The 20,770-nt window shown below is 36.1% G+C and overlaps 1 protein-coding gene across 3 annotated transcripts in view; it reads right to left on the bottom strand.

Annotated features, from left to right (window-relative positions):
- CDK17 (cyclin dependent kinase 17) overlaps window positions 1-20,770 on the bottom strand; it is a 97,088-nt gene that overhangs the window by 29,364 nt on the left and 46,954 nt on the right. For all 3 annotated transcript variants that reach the window (XM_042792227.1, XM_042792226.1, XM_042792228.1), the window contains 2 exons: window positions 14,558-14,722; window positions 8,087-8,220 (listed from right to left, as the gene is read on the bottom strand). In XM_042792227.1, the coding sequence (XP_042648161.1) occupies window positions 8,087-8,220; window positions 14,558-14,722 (299 nt within the window). The remainder of the gene's footprint in view (window positions 1-8,086; window positions 8,221-14,557; window positions 14,723-20,770) is intronic.

Genomic DNA, 20,770 nt, shown 5'->3' with positions numbered 1-20,770 from the left:
CTATTTCAACACCTTTATAAATAAGCCTCAATTACTGTAACCAAAAAGACTGTTCTAACAGCTGGGATGAGTTATCTATACCAGTTTTCCTTATAAATATATAAAACCATCATAATTCCCCCACTCAACTGACAGGCATAAATATAATTTCATTGTGATGCAGAAAGTGCATTTTTTTCTGCCTTCTGCAGAATGGCTTGCACCTGAATACTACATTTTTCCTTTATACTTGAGTGTTGTTGTTATTTTACTGAGAACATTAAATCACAATTAATCGATTACTATTCTGTTAAATTTGAGGAAAGGGTCATCAAAGAATATTTTATTCTGTTCGAAGCAGTAATGAAAATATAAACTCCAGACCCAACCACTACAAAGGATCACTGCTACCTCTCACTCCATAAATCCATGTTGGTTTTCAGTCAGTCTCTTGAATTGCAACACAGTTTAAGGAAGCATCAATTTGAAGCACTGAATCAAGTGACTTTTTGTGTTTGGGACAGAAATGACCCAAATTATGGAATTCATTCATCAATTAAATAAAGAGGGGTTTTCAGGGATTTTAGATGAGATTGAGTCCAAAGGCTATTTTGGACCCAGAAGAAATACCAAAGACCACAGATAGTGGATGTTCTCTACCCGCTCCCCAACATAAACATAGTTTGTCAGATTTGATGTTGAGATTCTGTGAAAAGACAAGGAGCCAAGTGTAATCAATGAAATACTGATATTAAGAATTCAAAGGTTTAATCTATTTTTTGGGACTAGGAGTCACATTTTCCCAGCACATCTACTACCATCAATCAACAATGCAATGACTTCACTGCCAGTAGGTCAAGAAAGTTATTGCCAATATCTACAGTAGCTGTGGCCACTCAAAGAAAAACATATAATAATTTTTTTTTTTCAAATCACAGAAACCAGAAGTGCAAGCAGATCGCTTTACTTTTATTTACTTCAGCACAGTGAAAAACTTATGAGAAGAAATCTTCCCAGTATCTTTTCAGTAATATTTGTAGCAGTATTTTTGAACCCACAAAATTAGAATTATTGGTGAATGGGATTTTCTCATGTAAGCAGTCAAAAATATGAATTCTGAATAATTTCTTCTTCAAAATACTTTTACAATAATTGTTATTTCATGGATATGCTGCTTAGATTATCAACTAGCTCAATAAAAACTGCTTTTTCATTCTTTTTTCAAAAAAAAACACAGGCAGTTTATTTACTTCATATCTCCCAGAAGTCTTGGTAAAAGGCTGAAACTGTTCAGCACAAATACAGTATTCCAAAACTGCATTCCAGGAGCTCCTATTCACAACCAGTGAAACCAAAAGAAAACAAATACTTGTGACATAAAACCAGTTTTGAAAAATCTAAGGAGAAATGAACCTCAAATGTGAGATATTGCTTCATCAAGTATATAATACACAGGAAATTTGTGACAAATTGTGACAGGAAATACTTCAGAATTCTTCTTGGGTGGTTGTTTTGTTTTGTTACTATTTTATTGCATCTCAGAGAGCTCGTAAGGAAGTGAACTTAGTGTAAGGAAGAATAAGAAAAATAGTAATAACCATAAAAAGAACATGTCTGATTTTGTTTGCCTGGCTAAATTATCACTAACAAGATAGCACTCTGTGGCATTAGGTTCAACGTAAACCCTGCTGACATCCAGGGTCTGATGGCTGTTTGACTCAGTGGTAGGTGCTGGGCGGTAACAGATGCTAATAAAGCAAGCTCTGCCTCATTTACTACTACTCCTTCCTGATTTTTAAACATAGATTTCTGTATGTTTTCACCAGTTTCTGTAACAGAATAGTAGGAGAAAGTGCACAAAAGAAAAACATAGCCTAAATTTATCAGCTTACACGAAGAATGAGGTGGAAGGAAAGGAAACTGGAAAGAATACCACGAGAAACAAAACAGAACATATCACTGCAAAAATGCAAACTTGGGTCCTTAAAACTGTTCTGTGTAATGTCAATTACTAACGTGAACCATTCACATCAACACAAAGCTGCAAGCACTAAAGGGAAAGTCCCATAAAGAAACTGACTAATTCAAAATAAACCAACTTCTTGAATATGGAAACTGGAAATCTGACCTTCCTGGACAGGACAGCGAGGCTGGAGTGCAGGGTATGAAACTGCACCCAAGTACTGACTTCCCATCTGCTGCATTCCAGTGATTACTAGAGATATGTTTTATACGTGGCTGAATACATTCAATATGATAGCAGACTACTCTTAAATGGAAATGAAAAGGAAAATCAAGTCATGAAAAAGTAGAACCAAAAAAGCAGATATTCCATCCTTATAGAAAGGGTACTGCCTAGCACAGTAACTTTCCTAAGGGAAGTAGCGTTTGCAGGGGGAATGCAAGAACTTTATCATCAGGACCACAAAGGTTCCTAACAGAAGGGTGAAAAGCATTAATTACTGATAACTGATAGTTACCACTAGAAAATCTAGTAAAAGGCAGGTTTAGAAGTCTGTCTGTTATCCAAGCTGAAATTATTTTTCTTGTTGCAGTGTCAAGTTTTCTTCTGTAGAGGAAAAGAAAGTCTTATAATCAAATAGATCAAAGGGAGGTCCACCAGTTTTGTCAAAATCATACTATTAACTTAGAACATGCACTTGTGTTTTCAGAAGACCATTTCAAAAACATCAAGTTTCACGTGACCTTGAAAGCAGGAGTTTACAAAAATAATAGCATATTTTCTAGCGTAACCTTGCAAAACGTTGAGACAACTGTCAAGCATGACTGAACGGAGATAATACAGCAACCACTAAAACTCAAAAAGTCTTGAATCTATTCAGCTTCAATTTTTTTTCTATTTAGTACTGAAATCTTCTGGTAGGTGACGACATGCTTAGATTGACAGAAGAAATGATCAGAAGAAAAGGTATGCATTCTCAGGATGTGCAGAGAAGGAAATTTGAGAAAATCCAGCAAATAGGGCAGAAAGAGTTACACGGCTGCCAAGCACAGAAGGAAGGGGAAAGGAAGACCCTTTACTCAGAGAATGCACTGTGTAGTAATGTCTGCTGGGGAGCCAAGGGAGTGTCTTGAGCAGCAAGAGATGTAGGGCTGAATGCTCAGGCTGTCTCTGATGCAGTGCTTCCTGCTTCCAAAACTAAAGACAGAAGAAAATACTGTACCTCCCCTGACCAAAAGACTGGCTCAGTACTGCCACCCAGTCTGCTGTTCAATAATTGAAACAATTGAACCGAGCCAAGAGTGCCCAATTTGCAAATGTGAGTGAGGACTTATGAACCACATTCTAATCTGAATCCTACAAACAGAAAATCTTAGCACTATGTCAGTTGAAACATCAATTAATTCCGTGGGTTTTTCTCTGGAGAAGGTACACTTGCCCAGCTGGACCAACAGCAGGTTGAGTTACTCGGGCTGTGCCAATACCCCCGAACCAGTCACAACGCTGGTAAAGGGTGGAGCTCACCAAAAACTTATTTCTCATCTATGTTCTTTCTTTCCGAAGATGACCGGTACAACTCAAACATGACTACAGGATCACTTCATAGCCTTTGTATTTCTCTCTGTTCACCTAAAAGCATTAACCCTGCAGCTAATCCTCCCAGGGGAGAATTATACCCTACAGCACTGTGGTAGGAGCAGCCTGATCTGGAACACGCTCCTGTCACTAATGTGACAGTCAGACGGATAAGAACTGTTTCTCAGGATAAAGTATCTGGGAAACAGGCTGGTGAACAGTGGGTTATGGCCCTCCGCCAGTTCACATGCGAAGATAGCTTACAGACCTTGGGCTTCTGGGAAAGGGAAACAGATGTTTCAATTTGCACAGACTGTATCTCCCTATTCTTTATCCACCACAGTTCTTAATCAAGTATTCACTATCCAATGCACGGGCACAGGGCCCCCAGTGAACATTTATGGCTTGAAAGATGAATTTATATTAATGCATTACTGCCCATGTCTTCTGTTCCAGCAAATCAAATTGAAAATGCTTTAAGTTGTAACTCCGTGATCTGGAGAATTGTTTCTTATTACATGATGAAAGCACCTACACTTAAAATACAGACACACATGCATTCACTCTTAGGCTGTATTGCTCCTGGTGCTTGGAAAAAAATTATTCCATTCATCTGTTTTGAAAAACAGTTTTACTGATTTACTAAGGAATCATTACTATTAGCATGAGATTAGTAGATATTTTAATGAAAACCTAACAGCTGTCTGAAGCCAAATTCCTTAGACTGTAGATGCTCACACCTACTGTCAGCATGGTTTCTGAATGAGGGGAAGGAAGAAGAAAAAAAAAAAAAAAAAAAGCAATTGCTTTATGGACCATTTGTAGCCTGTGGATTATAGACAAAATAAACTATCTAGGCAACACAAAGAGATTCTGGTCTGTTCTCTTTGTTTTCTAAGTGCACGATAACAATGAACAATCATTCACAAAAAAAAAAAAAAAAATTCTACTCCCACAACAGCAGTGTGATTGAATTCAGAAGCAAATGCCTATCATCTCCCTGTGTAACAGTCATGCTGGCCTGAATTTTACGTAACCTGGGGAGGAAAGACAGGTTGAAAGCTGGTCTCTCCGTGGCTGCTACTGTGGTTGGAAAGTTTTCACCCCAGCAGTTTTTTTGACAGAAGATTCCTTCCCATTGCAGTATCACCACTTTATACCTAAAATGCTTCACAGTTAGGTAATGATCATACTGCAGTGTAACCTATCTAAACCAGGTCAATTTAAGGTTATGAAATTTCAGCTTTCTAATGCTACAGAGATTCTGCTACAACAAACACATTTTCTAGTTGCATCTCCACTATCTATTTTGCACTTCTTTATTTCCCAGGATATTTCTAAATGAAAATTTTAGGAAGATCAAATTTTCTTTCCCAACAAAATCTTTCACATACTCTGGACAAGAGAATCTGCCAGCTCTTTGACAATGTTACAATTTTATTTGTAGCTCTGAATTATTTAGCAATTACAGAGAAAGCAACTTTATTGTATGATTCACTGCAGTAGGGATGGACGCTAAGCATCAAAATGTGTATTCTAATGTACAAAACATCCTAGGAATGCTAATATTCAGTATTGGCAATGAGCACTTTAATTACAGTATGCATGTTCTTAGCAACGATTTAAAAAAATCTGTTGGGTTTTTTTTTTTCTTTTTTTGATGGGCTGCTAATTTTCAGAATTCTAGAGGAAGTTCAAGCTGGGCATGAAAAACTCGATTATATACACAAAGTTCTTACAAGTAAAAAGGATTGTTCCAAGGTTTCAGCTTTACCTGACAAGTTACCTTCAAAACAAATCAGGACTTCTGTCAATTCAGCAGAAATAAACAAACATATATAACCAGCATTATGTACAAATATATTACAAATATCGTGAATATGGCCCAAACTAAACACAAAAAAGGATATGTTCATAGTGCGACAGGCACATTCATCTTAATGCGGAGGAACAAGGAATAATGCTTTATTGAGTTTATCCAACTTTGTGTATTTAATCAAATACATTCTACAATGGGTTTCAGGTGTGACTAATGACTTCAGCAGACTACAGCAAAAACATGCTATCACACACATACTAATTTACTCCAACCTGTATGTATAGCATACAGCTATAACTCATCCTAAATGACTATAAAGGGAATATGGCCTCAGGCTACCCAATGATGTCCAGAGATGACAGATCACCAAAAACCAGCAAAATAAAATGGAAATAATAGAAACTTACTTCACAACAAAGGCTGTTTCTTGCTCTTTATATAATCAAATTACTACTACTGAACCAGCAAGCTCCATGGCACAAATCACCCAAGGCATGCAGGCAAGATTCAGTACAAGAGGCAACCTTTATTTAGTTCCCTCAAAGGCCAAGGAAGTGATCCTTTCCCATGAACAGCAAAACCAGTAACACCTGGTTTTCTATGGATGTACATCTTGAGACTCATATGTGGATATATACGTATTTAATAAAGGCTGCTTCTTTCCTAGCAGTGGATGAAATAGCAATCTCTCCCAATGCAGACCTTTTTTCACAGAAATTAATAAAAAATTAGCATCTGAGATTTCTATCCATCTGTCAAAACCAACAGAAAATGACCCAGGGGAAAAACAGGAGGAGGAAAAGACAAGCAGATGATGTAATCACTTAAGCCCTTTTCACTTAGGAAATGAGAAAGTTGACTGAAAAGATTATGATTAGAACGGCATTTTAACTGAAGCTACAAAGATTGTTATAGGTTTTTTCCTCTGGAATGCACAAACGGGTAAAACCCCCACCTACTTTGCTATAAAGCACTTCTAAGAAGTAAACTTAAGTCAACCAAAAACATCTCTCAATGACTTCGTTCTTAAAATTCAGAAGTGAGAGTGCTTGCAGACATTAACTTGAAACCTTACTGTAAAAGTCACCATATCAATACTGAAGTGAATTGGGGGAAATGTTACAATTCTCACAGAATATACATGAATAGCTGCCAAAAAATTAGTGCGCTCACTGACTAAGCCAGTCAATGAAGAAATAATGTTAATTTCAACAATCAGAAACAAGCATTTGGAATTTGGAGAAAAATAAGAAAATTAGCATTGGATAAGCAAAAACTTAAAACAAAGCTTCCCAAAGTCTCTTGAACAGTAATACTTGAATTGTTTCACAATTAAAGAGGTCAGTGAAAAGATGCCTTTATCTGACACCTTCTTAAAAATTACACAGGAATTTCCTGAATTTTAATGACTATGCCCGAGTCATTCTGTAATTTCTTTTGGAGTTTCTTTAATCCTAATCTAAAAGAGAATCTTTTAATGGTTCTTAGCCCTCTTTGGAAAACGACACATTTCCATTTTGGTTTGTTAACTTTATTATCTAACATTAATTTCCTTATTTCTTCCCTGTTCTAAATGCACATTTAAAAATGCAGAGGAAACAGACAATGAACAAAAAGTAAATAATCCTTTTAAATAATTTCCTTGATTTTTAGTTTCTCCAGCATACATTCTGATGTACAAGTTTTTACAATGACTCCTCTCCCCCCCCCCCCCCCCCTTAATTTAAAAATCCTGGATAAATCGATAGACCCACCTTCTTTCTCCCAAGTAAATGGCTTAACAGTCTTTAGATCAAACCTGAGATTAACATAAAAATTTAGGAATTTGAAGACAACCTCCCCCCAGTGCAAGAAACTATATAAATAATTAATACAGCTAGTTCACAAATTCTTGGAATCATATCAGCATTACATGTTTGGAGTCTTGGAATTCCAAGCATAACGGAATGCCTGACAAATAAAAAATTTTTGGCACGTACACCCTACTGTAGCTTATCCAGACCTGTTTCCCCAATCCCATATTTGATATAAGGCTTTGAATGAAGATTTAAAATCTTACAAACTATGCATATTGGTATGTTTGCTATAAAGCAGTAACTGCAAAATTTTACATGCTTCTTTAACAAAGGCATCATTCTAACTGTACCTTTTATACACTCAAGGAACAGGGAAGTGTTCTGTTTTTCTTCTCCAAGGGAAATGACAACAAAGCAAGCACAAGGGTGGCTAGTATTCATAATGAGACTCATAAATAAAGGAAATTATGTGCACAGTTATTCATAAGGTACTTTTCCTCCTTTTGTTTACCATCCTGTAAAGTTCCGTTCATTAAAAAACAGGAAGAGAAGGAAAGGCTGAAGGCAGTCAGGACCATTGCTGCTGTAGCATTAGTTTTACAAAGACTAGAAAAATGTCTAAACAGTGTATCTTCTTGAATAGACTCAGTGAATTGCACAGAATGTGACTGAAAGCTGTTAAAATGCTATTCTTAAATTCTTCCCAAAAATCCAAGTTTCAAAACATATTTAGATTTTCAAAATTAACCGCTCAAACAATGCAAGATAACCATCTGATTTCTGTGTGACAAATAGGGACAGAAATTTAAGTAATATTAAAAAAATGCTCTTTGCACAAAGTATACGTCAGAACAGTTACAGTGGATTGAGAAGACAACCAGTTATAACAAACAACTAGAGCAACCCCCAACTCTCCTGTCAAATTAAATGATCCTTATACGAAAAGTAAATTACCTCCATTGAGATTCGTCTGTGTATCCGGTTTCTGAGACAAACACCTGTGGGAGACTGAACTTCATCAGATGATGTTCCAGAAGCTTGGTCACTTTCACCATCTGACCCCATTTTCAGATTTTCATGAACAATATCTTAAAATTAATCCAAAGAATTGAAAACAGTTAATCAGCATGCCACCAAACATCTCTCTTGTACAGATGGAAAACAACTGTATCGTTACTGTGCATTGGGTTATATGGCAGTCAAAGATTCATCACAGCCATGGTAGTCTCCATACACTACTTTTGGCTCAGGAATCACAATATGAACACAATTACTTTATAGGGCTTCTACACAAACTTTATCATTATTTTTCTTATTTGGTTTGCAGCACAACTCAATTTTCCAAAACAAAAGACAGACATTCCAATCCAAATTTTATTTCCTATAAGCCTCCTTCCCCTCACAGCTTCAGTTCCCAAACTCCCCCACTACCTCTTCTCTTTTAGCTGCTCTTGGATATAAAACATTACTGGAATATTTAACGTTCTCAAATCCGACTACCTGATGTTAGTAACCTAAATGTATCTTCAGAAAGCCTAAAAAAACTTGAGGTATAGATACTATTTTCAGAAATGCCAAATACGGACACTTCAGCTATAAAAAACACTGGTGTGCAAGCGTGGAGGAAGGGGATGTATTCTGGCCACCTAAATAGAGGCTTACAAAGTACAAGTGGATTCTTCAGAGGAACCTGATATTTAGGAGCAATTAAGTGAAATTTCTGACCGTATGAAGGAATTAAGGTAACAGACTGTCTCAGTCATATGACGTTACAGGATATTTGTGTCAACTGAAATTGGTACTTTTAACACAATCCTGTAGATTCATCCACACAAAAGACCTTATGTATACTATGTATATACATATACATTACTTTTGAGCACCACAGGATCTTCCAGACTTTGGAAGACAAACACTGTAATGAATGAAGAGAAGATCAAGGTGGTGTCATTAATAGCAGAAAGAGCCAAATGACTTGCAAAAGGACACAATGGAAAATCGGTCATACAAGCAATTCAGTATGAGTGATGCTCCATCATCACCTCTGAAACAATCACTATATAGATTAAATACTTATACATATAAACGAAATGTTTGAAAAGACATAATTTTCCCTGCCCTCTCCCAATCCTTGGTATTAAGCATTACCTTGTATAGGGTAAAAAAAGAACCTGAGGAACAACTAAATATCTCAGAACTCTACCCCTAAAAAATGCTAATATTAGCAAAACACACAGAACTCAGTTCAGCCTTGTCACCAACATTTAACATTTGCACAGCATTACAGTAATTAAAAATTAAAAAAAAAAAAGAAAAAAATGCACGTTTTATCACTATCAACATGCAAGAAAGCTGAATTTTCTAGAAAAAAAAGCCTTTAGGCCATCATTTGGTTATCAGCACATCTTCTAAAATGTTTGTCTAGTTTGGCTCACATAGAATAATGTAGACTGCAAACGATCAAATTCTTCCTCAGTACAAAGAATTTCCTTTTACAGAACACAGAATGTATATAAAAATATTAACTTGTAAGGTATTGGGACCATGTATTTTAACTCAAAGTATTGTAATTAAACACAGAAACTATGCATAGTTCTCATGTACAAAGCAAATTTTCCAGCAGCAATGTGGATCTAAATTGGATTTCAATTAAAAAATCCACATTGCATCAGAGTTCTCCCTGCAAGTCATGCTCAGATTTGGACTGAATGAAAAAAAAATAAGCTGCATTCCTTGCATAATAAGAATCAATCTTCTGGTTTCAAACAAGGGAAACACTCATCAGTGCTTCTAAAGGCATGGCAATTTGAAAGAGAGGAAAAGATTTTCAGAAAGTGGTCCCTAAAGATCAGCCTTAACCTTAAGCTAAGCAGATAAAATGTGACTCTTGCTCCACGTCTCTAAGAAATGTCTCTAATTCTCTCTAGTGACTTGACAGCTGTCTTTTTAAAAATCTCTAGCTAATTGTAGGAAATTATTTTTAGTAATACAAAAGCATTATTGAAAACACTATTTCCAGTAAAGCTGTTATGCCAGCATTGGTGTATCTGGTAAACAGCATATTCACCATATCAGTTCTTTAATGAAGATTCTCTTAAAATACTTTTCTGAGAGGTCATGTAATCCATTTTAGCAATCACAGCTCTCGATTCTGTTTGTAAAATTAAGTGTAACAATTACTGACAATTATTCCCCAATCTATTTATCCTTATGTTAGCAAAAGCCCATTGATTGGGCCCCAAAGTCTATTTTCTTCAGAGAAGCTAGACAAGAGACAGTTATCTGGGAAACCTCAGAAAATAAGACTGATGAAATTAAAGTAGTATTGTATTTTAAGCCACAGAGCAATTACATAATTTCTTTTCTAAAAAGACTGACACTTATTAAAGTAATCATGTAGTTGACACTGTCATACTTTTTCTCTTAAAACACAATGTTCAATTCACGGAAGTGTAGGTATTATGAAATTACTATAAAAAATGACACTTTGAAATGCAACACTCAGAACTACAAAGAACATCCTAGTTGACAAAGATAATTCTCCAAAGACCACCTATGAAAAAATACACAACTAAGTACTATTTCAAGAACTAGTAAGAGAAAAGCATACAGTAGGGGCAGATAACGTAGCTGCAAGGAGATTCTGCTCTTTTTCAATCAGGAATGTGAAGACAAAGTGAATCTGTACCACTTACATCTAAAAATGCAGTATTTCAGACTTAAACAAGATGATGGTCCATCTATTTTGAATACTGCTGTGATATGATTAATTCTGGTAAGTCTGGATAAGTTGCATACCCATAACCAAGAGGGTTTAAGCAGGATACTGGCTGTACCATCCAAAAATCTATCATTAAGCACATGCCTGAATTTCTGGTGGACTAAATACCCAATTACTCCTACCTATAAAGAGTTTGCAGATGTTTTAATTATATTATAAATAGGGAGAACTTTTAAGCTTTTAAAAAAAATCTTGGCTATGTTATCATCTAATATAAATGAATCCTTTTATTTTATTCAATTAAAAAAGCATTAGTAGAGCCTTACGACCATTACTTTAACAGCATAAGCCCAGGAATAAGGTATTAACCTAGTCATTTTAATAATTTCATACAGGTGCATGATGATAATATTTGATTAAGCAATGACGAAAGTCATGCAAATATTTCCTTAATTTCACTAAGCTTTTGTATAGGCAAGTTCACCTGCACCAAAGCAAGCTTGCATGGTCTTCAGAGGTTTTAATGGTTCAGTAATTTATTGAATTGCTTTCACTGAATACCCAAGCCATTCTCTTACACAGATGTTTATTTTAATGTACTCTACGTATCTAATTAAATATCCAGTATGGCCACATAATGAAAAGCTGTAGATGACTACAATGTAACAGAAAAACTATGGAAGTACATTTAAAAAAAAAAAGCTGTCCACATTTCAGCTGTGAGGAATACACCACAGAAGAAATTCATACAGGGACTACAGTGCAGCAAATGAGAACTCCTCCAAGTGAGCTAAAATAATATCTACTAATTAGTCAGTAGTGAGTCAGACTGCATGATCTTTCCATCTTATTTCAAATTACTACAAAAATAATCACATGACTTGCATATTGGATTACTTCCAGGGTGCAATTTTCCAAAGCTTACTTTTCTGTGAAGTGGCTATATTTTATGATTAGTTTCACTAATCGAAGGCCCTAGCGAGAAACTGCCTTTGCCATTACATTACCAAACTACGAAAGCTGTATGGAAACACCATTCCTTTCAATTCCAATGTTTACGACAAAGAAACAAAACTTCTCCATGACTATATCAACACAACTGGCAAAAGCAGGGATAAGCTGTCCCCTGCATGCTACTGAGGTTCACCAGGAGAGTCAGCTCCAGTTGGCTTTGCACATTCCAAGCGCCTCTCCAGTGTTCCCAGTAATATAAATATGGAACAAGGACAAGCAAGTTGGCTCTGCATTCAGCCAAGTCAGGTCCAAAAAGGGTTTATTAGCTCTGGCTCCGCCATGGACTGCAGCAGTTAAATGCTTCTGGAGGTGCAAGAGTTTAGAAACTGCATAGACAAATGTGAGCTAAAAAAACCTCAGCTAGACCTTCATTCATGTCAGTGGCATGGCTGATTCACAATTTGGCCTGAGAATCATCTATGTTACTTAAAATCACCATGATAGCAGAATACTAAATTTAAAATTACTACTAAACTTTAAACCAAGGCACACTTTTTAGAGATCAGTTCAGAATTTTTGTCTTTACAAAAAATTTTACAAAACTTAAAGCTAAAAGTGATGTTTCCAAGTAGAAATTGTTTTTGAAGTATTTTGGGATTTTCCATGTTACCACAACAGTAGGAACTCATGTTAGGTGCTCAGAAAACAAAACCCCAAAACCTTCCCAGGAGTCTCAACCCATTTTTATATTGATAATCTCATTTAAAAACAAGCAGCATGAAGATGCACCTGTGGTATGTCTCACTTTAACCTGTTTTTTAACCAAATAACCATCCTTTAACTGCCATCACTTTGTGGTATTTCAATGATATCTCTCTGATAGCATTTTTCTACCACTGGAATAGAGGAAAAAGTGGAAAGAAAAGATGATGAATGAAGAAAGCAAAGAAAATAAAAAGTCTTATGTAGTGTACCATATTTGACCATTTCATTTCTGATGTTTATTCCAACAGATTAGAACTCAGCACCCTGCTGAGTAATAACCATTCTCATATGCAGGAACAAAAGGAGGAAAGACATGAAGAAGGGGCAAAAAGCTCATTAGTAATTATGCTTGTATATGGCTGTACTTGTGTTATCTACCACTAAATAACATGTACAAGTAGCTTAAATTTTAATCAAATTAGGAGTTTAAAGAAGGGCATCATTAATGACATCATTGCATCCAAAGCAAAAAGAAGTGTTCAACATATATATACATACGCTCTGTAAATCTATTCCATACTGCTTCAATGAAATTACAAATTCTACAAGAATCTGTAGCTATTTAAAACATGGTATTATAATACTTTCTGCAGACTAACATTAAAATTGTGAGTGCTATTTAAACACTTGATCACCTGAGAAAAATAAAACTAATGGCATTCTTTTGCAATACTTAAGTATTTTTTTCAGGTGAAAAATAAAGCTTTGAGAAAACTGGAAAATCATTACAAGAAACAAAAAAATATTTATGAGTTTTCCTTTTGCAAAGCTGATTTGAAGTTCACAGTGAAATTTTGAAGAGGCATAAGTTATTGGTAAATTTACATTTTAAAATGCTTTAGATTGTTTTTAAAGGTAACACACAAGAACATGAGTACAGAAGTATACATCTCTGCTGTTCCTGTACACAGTTTATATACATAATCCATAAAAGACTAAATAGTCCTAACCAGAGATTTAAGTACACTATTTATTTATTTATTAACTTTGTCTTCCTGTTAGATTCTTGGCAACTTAAGCCGAGATTGGCTAGGCAAAAAAGAAAAAAAAAAAAGTGTGTAGGACTTGAATGAAACTGTGCACACTAAAATCTGTTTTATTCTGTGGTAACAGCTGCTCAAGTCCATTCAAGAGGACAGAATTCTTTTTTCAGTTTGAATGGTAGCACAAACAGCAAAAAGGCAAGGTTTTGAACATGATAGTGATATTACAGCAGAGGAGAATAAGTGGTTTGACTACTATCTTGAAGACTCAGTGGTTAATCTTGAAGGAGATCAATTTATCACACAGTTCTAAATGAGGGCAGAAGATTGAAAAATTCATAAAATTCTAATTAAAGTGTGACTTGCTCTCATTTTCTAGTACCAATTAAGCATAATTTAAAATAACACAAAAGCAGGGTAAAACATTAATGGTGACTGGAGGCAGCAACATGACAAATTACTTGAAGGAGAAGAAAAAAAAAATTCATAACTTACTTGCCCCACAGAACCACAAATATAGCTTGGGACCACAACAAAAAGACAATTATATTTCAGTGGCCTTAATTTATCACTGAAAAAAAAGGAGTTTTTTTTCTTGTAATAATGAAAAATCTAAGTAACACACCAGTTCTTTTTAAATTCCACATACAGGATGATTATCCTCTGCTTTTATCATATTCAATTTATTGTAGTTCTCACCAGTGTTTAACTGAGATGGACACACAGATTTCTTGCAAAGTATTAAGAAAGAATATTTTGTAACTTCGCAACTTGTCAAAAATTCACAGGTGATTTCTGTGTTTTTGTAACTGCTTTCTTCCTGAAAATCTTAAGAGACATTCAGTACCTTAAAAACAAGTTTCTCAAACAACTCCAGTAAAAGATTACTGCATTCCCAGAGATTCATTAAAACATTAGAATAACCATATCTCTTACTAAGAATCAAGACAGACATCATTCTTCATCGAAAAATGCACTTAAACAAACAATGTAGTATATTACCTAATCTGCTCCCATTTCTGGGCATTGCCATGAAGGAGCCGAGGCTGCCCCCTATGACGCTATGGGGTCTCCGTAAAGGGGGCTTCTTGAAAGATCCTGTGTATTGGTGGAGGAATGAGTGCATGCTGTGAGACGTTGGAGGCCTGCCATTCTTCACAATAGGCTCTACAAGTCACAAGGGTCAAAATATTCATTCCCACAAGCAAGTAGGAGTGTCAGGAACATGCCAGAAGGGGAAAAAAAAGAAAAAAAGAAAAAAATTGTTACTAGACAGGTAATCACCACTCTGGTAAGATTCTCTTTTATACTAACAGTAGACGATCATACTACTGCCGTTTCTCTATTAACAAATTAATACAAAACATGGCATTAAGTATTACCCAAATTTCATTTGATTAAATTCTGCCACTCTGCTGCTGGATCAGTAAATGACCTGAATATATAGCCTAAAAATGTGAATAAAACCGTAACATAGCTTTTAATATCAGTATAATTATTTTCTTCTGAATTAGTGATTTGTCTTATCGCATAATGTTTCATCTTGTCAAGAATTTAAACAGACCAGCTGTTAGATCAACTCACATGATGAGCAAATTCAACCACAAGCCTTTGGAAATAATCTGCCTCTCAAAACTCTTGAGGGTCCCTAGTAGCAAGGCCTTGCTACTGGAAGTCCTTACACGGAAACATACCTGTCTATACCCACCAAAGCTGCCATGCCATAATTAAGGTTATTAACTTAAAGGACATTAAAATAATTAAGTATTCAATGAGTTATTATTTTGGCTTTCTATTGGATTGTGTCTCAAGCAGTTCACTATACTTAGACTTAAAACCAGGATTGCAAGGTTTTTTAAAAAAAATTATTATTACCATTAAAGATATGTGTTATTTGGCATTATCTGGAAGACAGAAAAGGCAGCAGCGATGCATTGAAGCAACCACAGTGTGAGTGCTACTGACTGGAGTGGCACCCTGAGGCACTTCTGGAACCACTGCTCCCTGGGGGTAAGGGAGCCAGGATCTGCTCCCAGCTTCACTCACACCTACTGGGACGGGGAGCAATCTGGGATGATATTTCATCACCCTGACTTCTATTTTCACCTGCAGAGACACCAAAAATCATGCCTTCCATTCCCCAATGGGATAAGAATAATAATATAGACAGAAGTAATTATTTTATGGAAAGCAGAACTTCAGTGGTGAGGGAAATAACAGCAACAAATACGTAGTAACCTAAGGAAAACAGAATCCTGAAGGGAGCCCCCTCCATCCCCACACGTACAAAACCCTTTTGTATATATTATTACTATGACAGGTCTGAAGCAAAGATGCAGAACTACACAGAACTACCCAGGGACAGTCCAGTGACTTTAAAAAATAATTATGCAACGTATTTTTGCATATAAACATGAATAATAAAGACAAAAAAAAAAATCACCACTTTAACTCAGCTGCTGCAGGAAAAAAAAATAAGCCCTTCTCCCCTCAAAAAATGCTTCAGGCAGAAAACAGTGTGAAACGACAGATCAGCACTGTTATGAACGTGCCTGCATCTTTCAGTTAGCATCCCTCATTAACACAGCTTCAAAGGGGATGAACATGAGGAAAAAATACACCGTATGTCCATGTATACGTTCAAGAAGTATAATCAGTGTCTTCATCTTCAAAACTCTGCATATCTCTGTCCCAAATCCTTATTTCTGTTTCTAACACATTGCATCATCCCTTCTGATTTAAGAGTGGTATCAGCTTCTTTGTTGTGTGTCTTCAACAGCAGATTTATCCTAGGGCAGCAAGGCAGGCAGCAAATTCTCTCACCAACTTTTGAATAGAATCTATTACTATTTCCACATGACAGGAAACAGGTTCACATATAGCACAACTACTGCTTTTGCTTTTTATACATCAAAATCTGCGCTCTGCTTTCCAACTTTCTTACTAGTCTTTGATTTGAATTTGATCTTGTTTCTAGACTAAAAACCTTACCCTCAGTTTATACAAAGTGCTGAAAAAATTAATGGTAACACTGAAAATCCAAATACCTGATGAGTACATAGTTTGTTTTGCTGAGACAGTCATAACCAGTTTTAACTATGATGTTTGGTGGGTTTTAGTACCTAGCTTGCATAATTCTAAAGTTACTCCTTCACTTGTATTCCTTATGTAAGCAATAAACAATATATATTAAGCATGTACTTTTACTTTATTTTAATTGTTTCTAAAACTAAATTTTTATGAAAAAAGAGAGCCAACTCAGAGAGATGTTTCTTCTGGGAAACGAAACTCTCCTCCCTTTGACCAAGCCCTGCTACACCAAGAAAAGCAAAAGTTCCTCAGTTTTTTGTTTTGTTCTGAAGCCCTAATAATAATAAATCTAGGAAGAAAGTTCTCAGATATTTTATTTTTCTTTGTTAGTATAGAAATGTACTGCTAAAAACAATCACTCAAATATTTTTTTAGCTCCACCACTAGTGTCAATAGTCTTACACTTTGGAGGGGAACTTAAACCCTGAGCAAAGTGCTGAGACAAACTGATGCTTGGTAACTTAAAACGTGTCTCCCATGCTAAGATGACTGTGTCTCACACAAAAATGCAAGTTCTGTATCAAAGTAAACATTACTTTTCTCATCCTAATGAGAAACGGAAGATGTCAGGATACATCTCAACAAAGGTCGGAGAAGCACCGAAGGCAGGAGAGGAAGGGGCAAGGCCTTATGGCTGGAAGCAAAACTGCCTGTGAGTGTGACAGTACGTGCCCCAGCCATCCTGGCCACCCATACCCACACCTCTACATTCACAGTTGCCAAGGATTCCAGTACCAGCAACCACACCGGAGTGTATGTGCACATGTGGACTATAGCTGCACTCACAGAGCACAAGAGTTGAAAATTTCCCTTGTATATCATGGATTTTATCTACTCATGTTAAAATGAATCTATCTCCAGAACTGTGTAGTGCATGAAAAAGACCAGTTTATGAATGCACTGAATGATTAAGTAGAGATTGAGCTTTATGTTCATTACTAACGTAACAGTGTGATGAACAGAGATGATAGTTTAAAAAATTTGTTTTCCTCATGGCCCTGGAACATTTTACACACATTTTACAGTTTAAAACTCCTAAAATATCCTAACGTATAAAAAGCTCAGCTCAAATATAAGGATAAACACAGATCACATTAATAAGCAAAAAGCAAATGTATATAAAAATGAAACACAAATGGTTAACATAATAAGATCCAATTACACAGAAATAACTGTTGCCATCATAGGCAACTATCACCTTTCTGCATTGTCGTGAGTACTGTTCTAAATTATGGAGCCCATTAAAAAATCTAGCAACAATAATTTAGGTCATACAGTAGAACAGGCATAACTACCAACAGACAATGAAATGAAGGTTACAAAAACTCTCAGATTACTAGTATACTTCTGACTAAGAGAAGTATTAATAGTACTTGCTTACAAATGTTTTTAAAAATCCTAGTACACATTAATTTACAAAAAGGAGGGAGATCATATGGCATTTTATGATGGTATAACATGCAGACTTATGGTCTGGAAAAGTATTTTTGTTATATACAGTTAAGTTTGCATTGTTGTATGCTAGAAGTTTTTAAAGAAATGATCACATGAATTCTGTATTGTGTGCCGTCTCCTCCCTGCAAATGTGGCAATAACAACTAAGAGCTGGAACAAATACTGAAAAAGATTGAGCCAACTCTTGCTGGAATTAAGTTTACAAGACTGTTTATTATTATTTTTGTGCATTTATGAGATGCAAGATTTAAAGAAAGTGCTTTTGAAAAAAGTACTTAACTCCCTCTGTCTGCAGATCCCTAAATACTTCCTCCAAAGTTACAATTTCATTTAATTCACTTAAAGAATTAATTTGAATCACTACATTTAAAGGGTAACGCTGAAGTTTTTAAGGTGTGAATTTAGTGCAACTGCTTAGTCTTGAATAAAAATGAGTCAGAATTGTAAAAGTTAAATGCCTTTACTACATACATCTATAAACTGCTTCTTATAATTCTATCTCTGTGATTATAGGTTTAGTTTGCCTTTAAAAAAATGTTTCCCTATATACAACTCACAAACATTCCTTACATTAGTGTCACCGTACTTGGTAAATATAACTCAGTAACAACTCAGAGGCTTAGCTGACATGATGGAGGTGTTTCCAGTAGCACAGTAGGTGTTTTCACAGTGCTATTGGTTTAATATTCAGCCACAGACAAAATGAATGATAGAAACTGAGAGTAGAAAACCACCAGAAAATCACTATGCAAGTGTATGGATCTACTGCATTTCAAATATCGTGCTCCGTTCTGGTTTTCCTCTCTCACATAGATTAATACTGTAAAGTATGATACAACCCACAGGCTTGTAGGTGGGCTGGAGGGGGCACCTGGGAATCAGCTGCATCCTCCACCTCCCCAGCACAAGAGCAGGGGTCAGCGAAAAACCCAGCCACAGCAGGTCGCATACGGCACACGGAAGTGGTTCTTCGTACCCCACAGCCCGTGGAAACTCCCCACCACAGGATGTTACAAGTAGCAGAAGCTTACGAGAGTTGAGGGGAGGCTGAACAAGAAATCTCAGGGTTGCAGGGACTTGCCGAGATCAGGAAGTCTCTGAACGAGAAACCGGTACAGTACTCTGGGGAAATGGTGTTATATTTTGGGCTCTAATCTTAGACTTGCCCTCAAATGTCATCCTCAGAGACTGGAGAACAGACAGGCAGAACTCCAGCCGTCCTTACGGCCCAAGACTCCTGCAGCACCTGGGCAGTTCACTCACATCGGCTCACGCTGGTGCAGCCACTCCAGCAACGGCCTTACTCGTTATTTAACTCTAGCTCTCTTTCCTCACCCTGCTCTATAATCTGTAATTCCAAACTGCTAATACTTACAAATATGGACAGCAAGCTGAATGAAAGACTTCTCAGTGGTTCTTTTTATATTTTTTATATACACATACACACAAACACACACACACACATATATATAAACACACGTTTTTTTTTAATGCTATATCCATGTTATGTTGCTTAAGCGTGCATCTTCAGCAAGGTTTAAAATTGGGCAATGCATGGTCACTGAGCACTGCTGTATTACTTGATTTTCAAGCTTGGTGAATGTTGAGCTGCTGGTTTATTTCATTTGGATCATTTTCTTGTATTTCTTGCATTCTATCATCCAAACTTCCGTAATTATTGGCATAAAGCAAAATAACTACAACAGCACTATTCAAAGAAAATCCTGTTTAAAATACAACCACCCTGGCTTACTAATGTTGCTAGACCATGTTGCTGATCTGTTTTAGAACATACACACATATTTTAAGAAAATACAGTACCCAGTAAGGTACTACTGCTTTGCTAATTTTGAAATAATGCCAACACCAATGCTTACAAACATACAAGAACAGAAAATAACTCAAATCAGTTGCTGAAATCTTTCAATTGTGAAGTGACAGAAATTTATGCTTGAACATAAGTGGAACTCATTTTTTTATTTCATAATTATGAGAAGTGCCAGAGTCAAGTACAGTAATAGTGCATATAACAAAGAAGCCTGTCCAAGGAATTAGTTAAAAGCAACTATTTTATGAGGTTATAAAGGGGCCTCCTCTTTTTCCTTTAACTGCAATTTAAATTAACCACAAACCCTGACCTGAAATTACTCCCAAGTTAAGCAATTTTTCAATAAATCCCCAGTGTTTCTTTTCGTTGTCCATCTATCTTAACAAAGAGCCACACTACCACTTTCTTTCCTGTGCTGGATTTACTTAACTGGATTTACTTAATCTGAGCTCTAGAGCGCCTGCAGAATTGCCTGGCGTTTCTTTGCAAGGCCAAAGCAACTGACATGCTGTCACACGTCAGTCAGCTTTCATTAGGAATGTAAATGCATTTTAAAACACATTGTATGAATATGTAATACCACATATTCAGCTACCTCTTCTTCTTTTTTCACGTCCCATGAGGATCTCTATTATGTGACAAAAGGACTAAGCTGGCTTTCAGATTTCACTGCCTAAATTTTAGAATGGTATTTGCTTCAGCTAGCTTTAATAGAGAACCAAAGTCACCTGTCGTACACAGTGACATTTTCCCTTAAATCAAGCATCTCTAATAAGAGCTGAATAAATCTGCAAGAAAATGTATTATTTGGTAACCACTATCCATTCTGGACATGGAAATCA

The sequence above is a fragment of the Tyto alba genome, unplaced genomic scaffold, assembly GCF_018691265.1.
Source record: "Tyto alba isolate M040663 unplaced genomic scaffold, T.alba_DEE_v4.0 Super-Scaffold_2, whole genome shotgun sequence".
NCBI lineage: Eukaryota > Metazoa > Chordata > Aves > Strigiformes > Tytonidae > Tyto > Tyto alba.
This window is presented reverse-complemented; position numbering and strand designations above follow the sequence as displayed.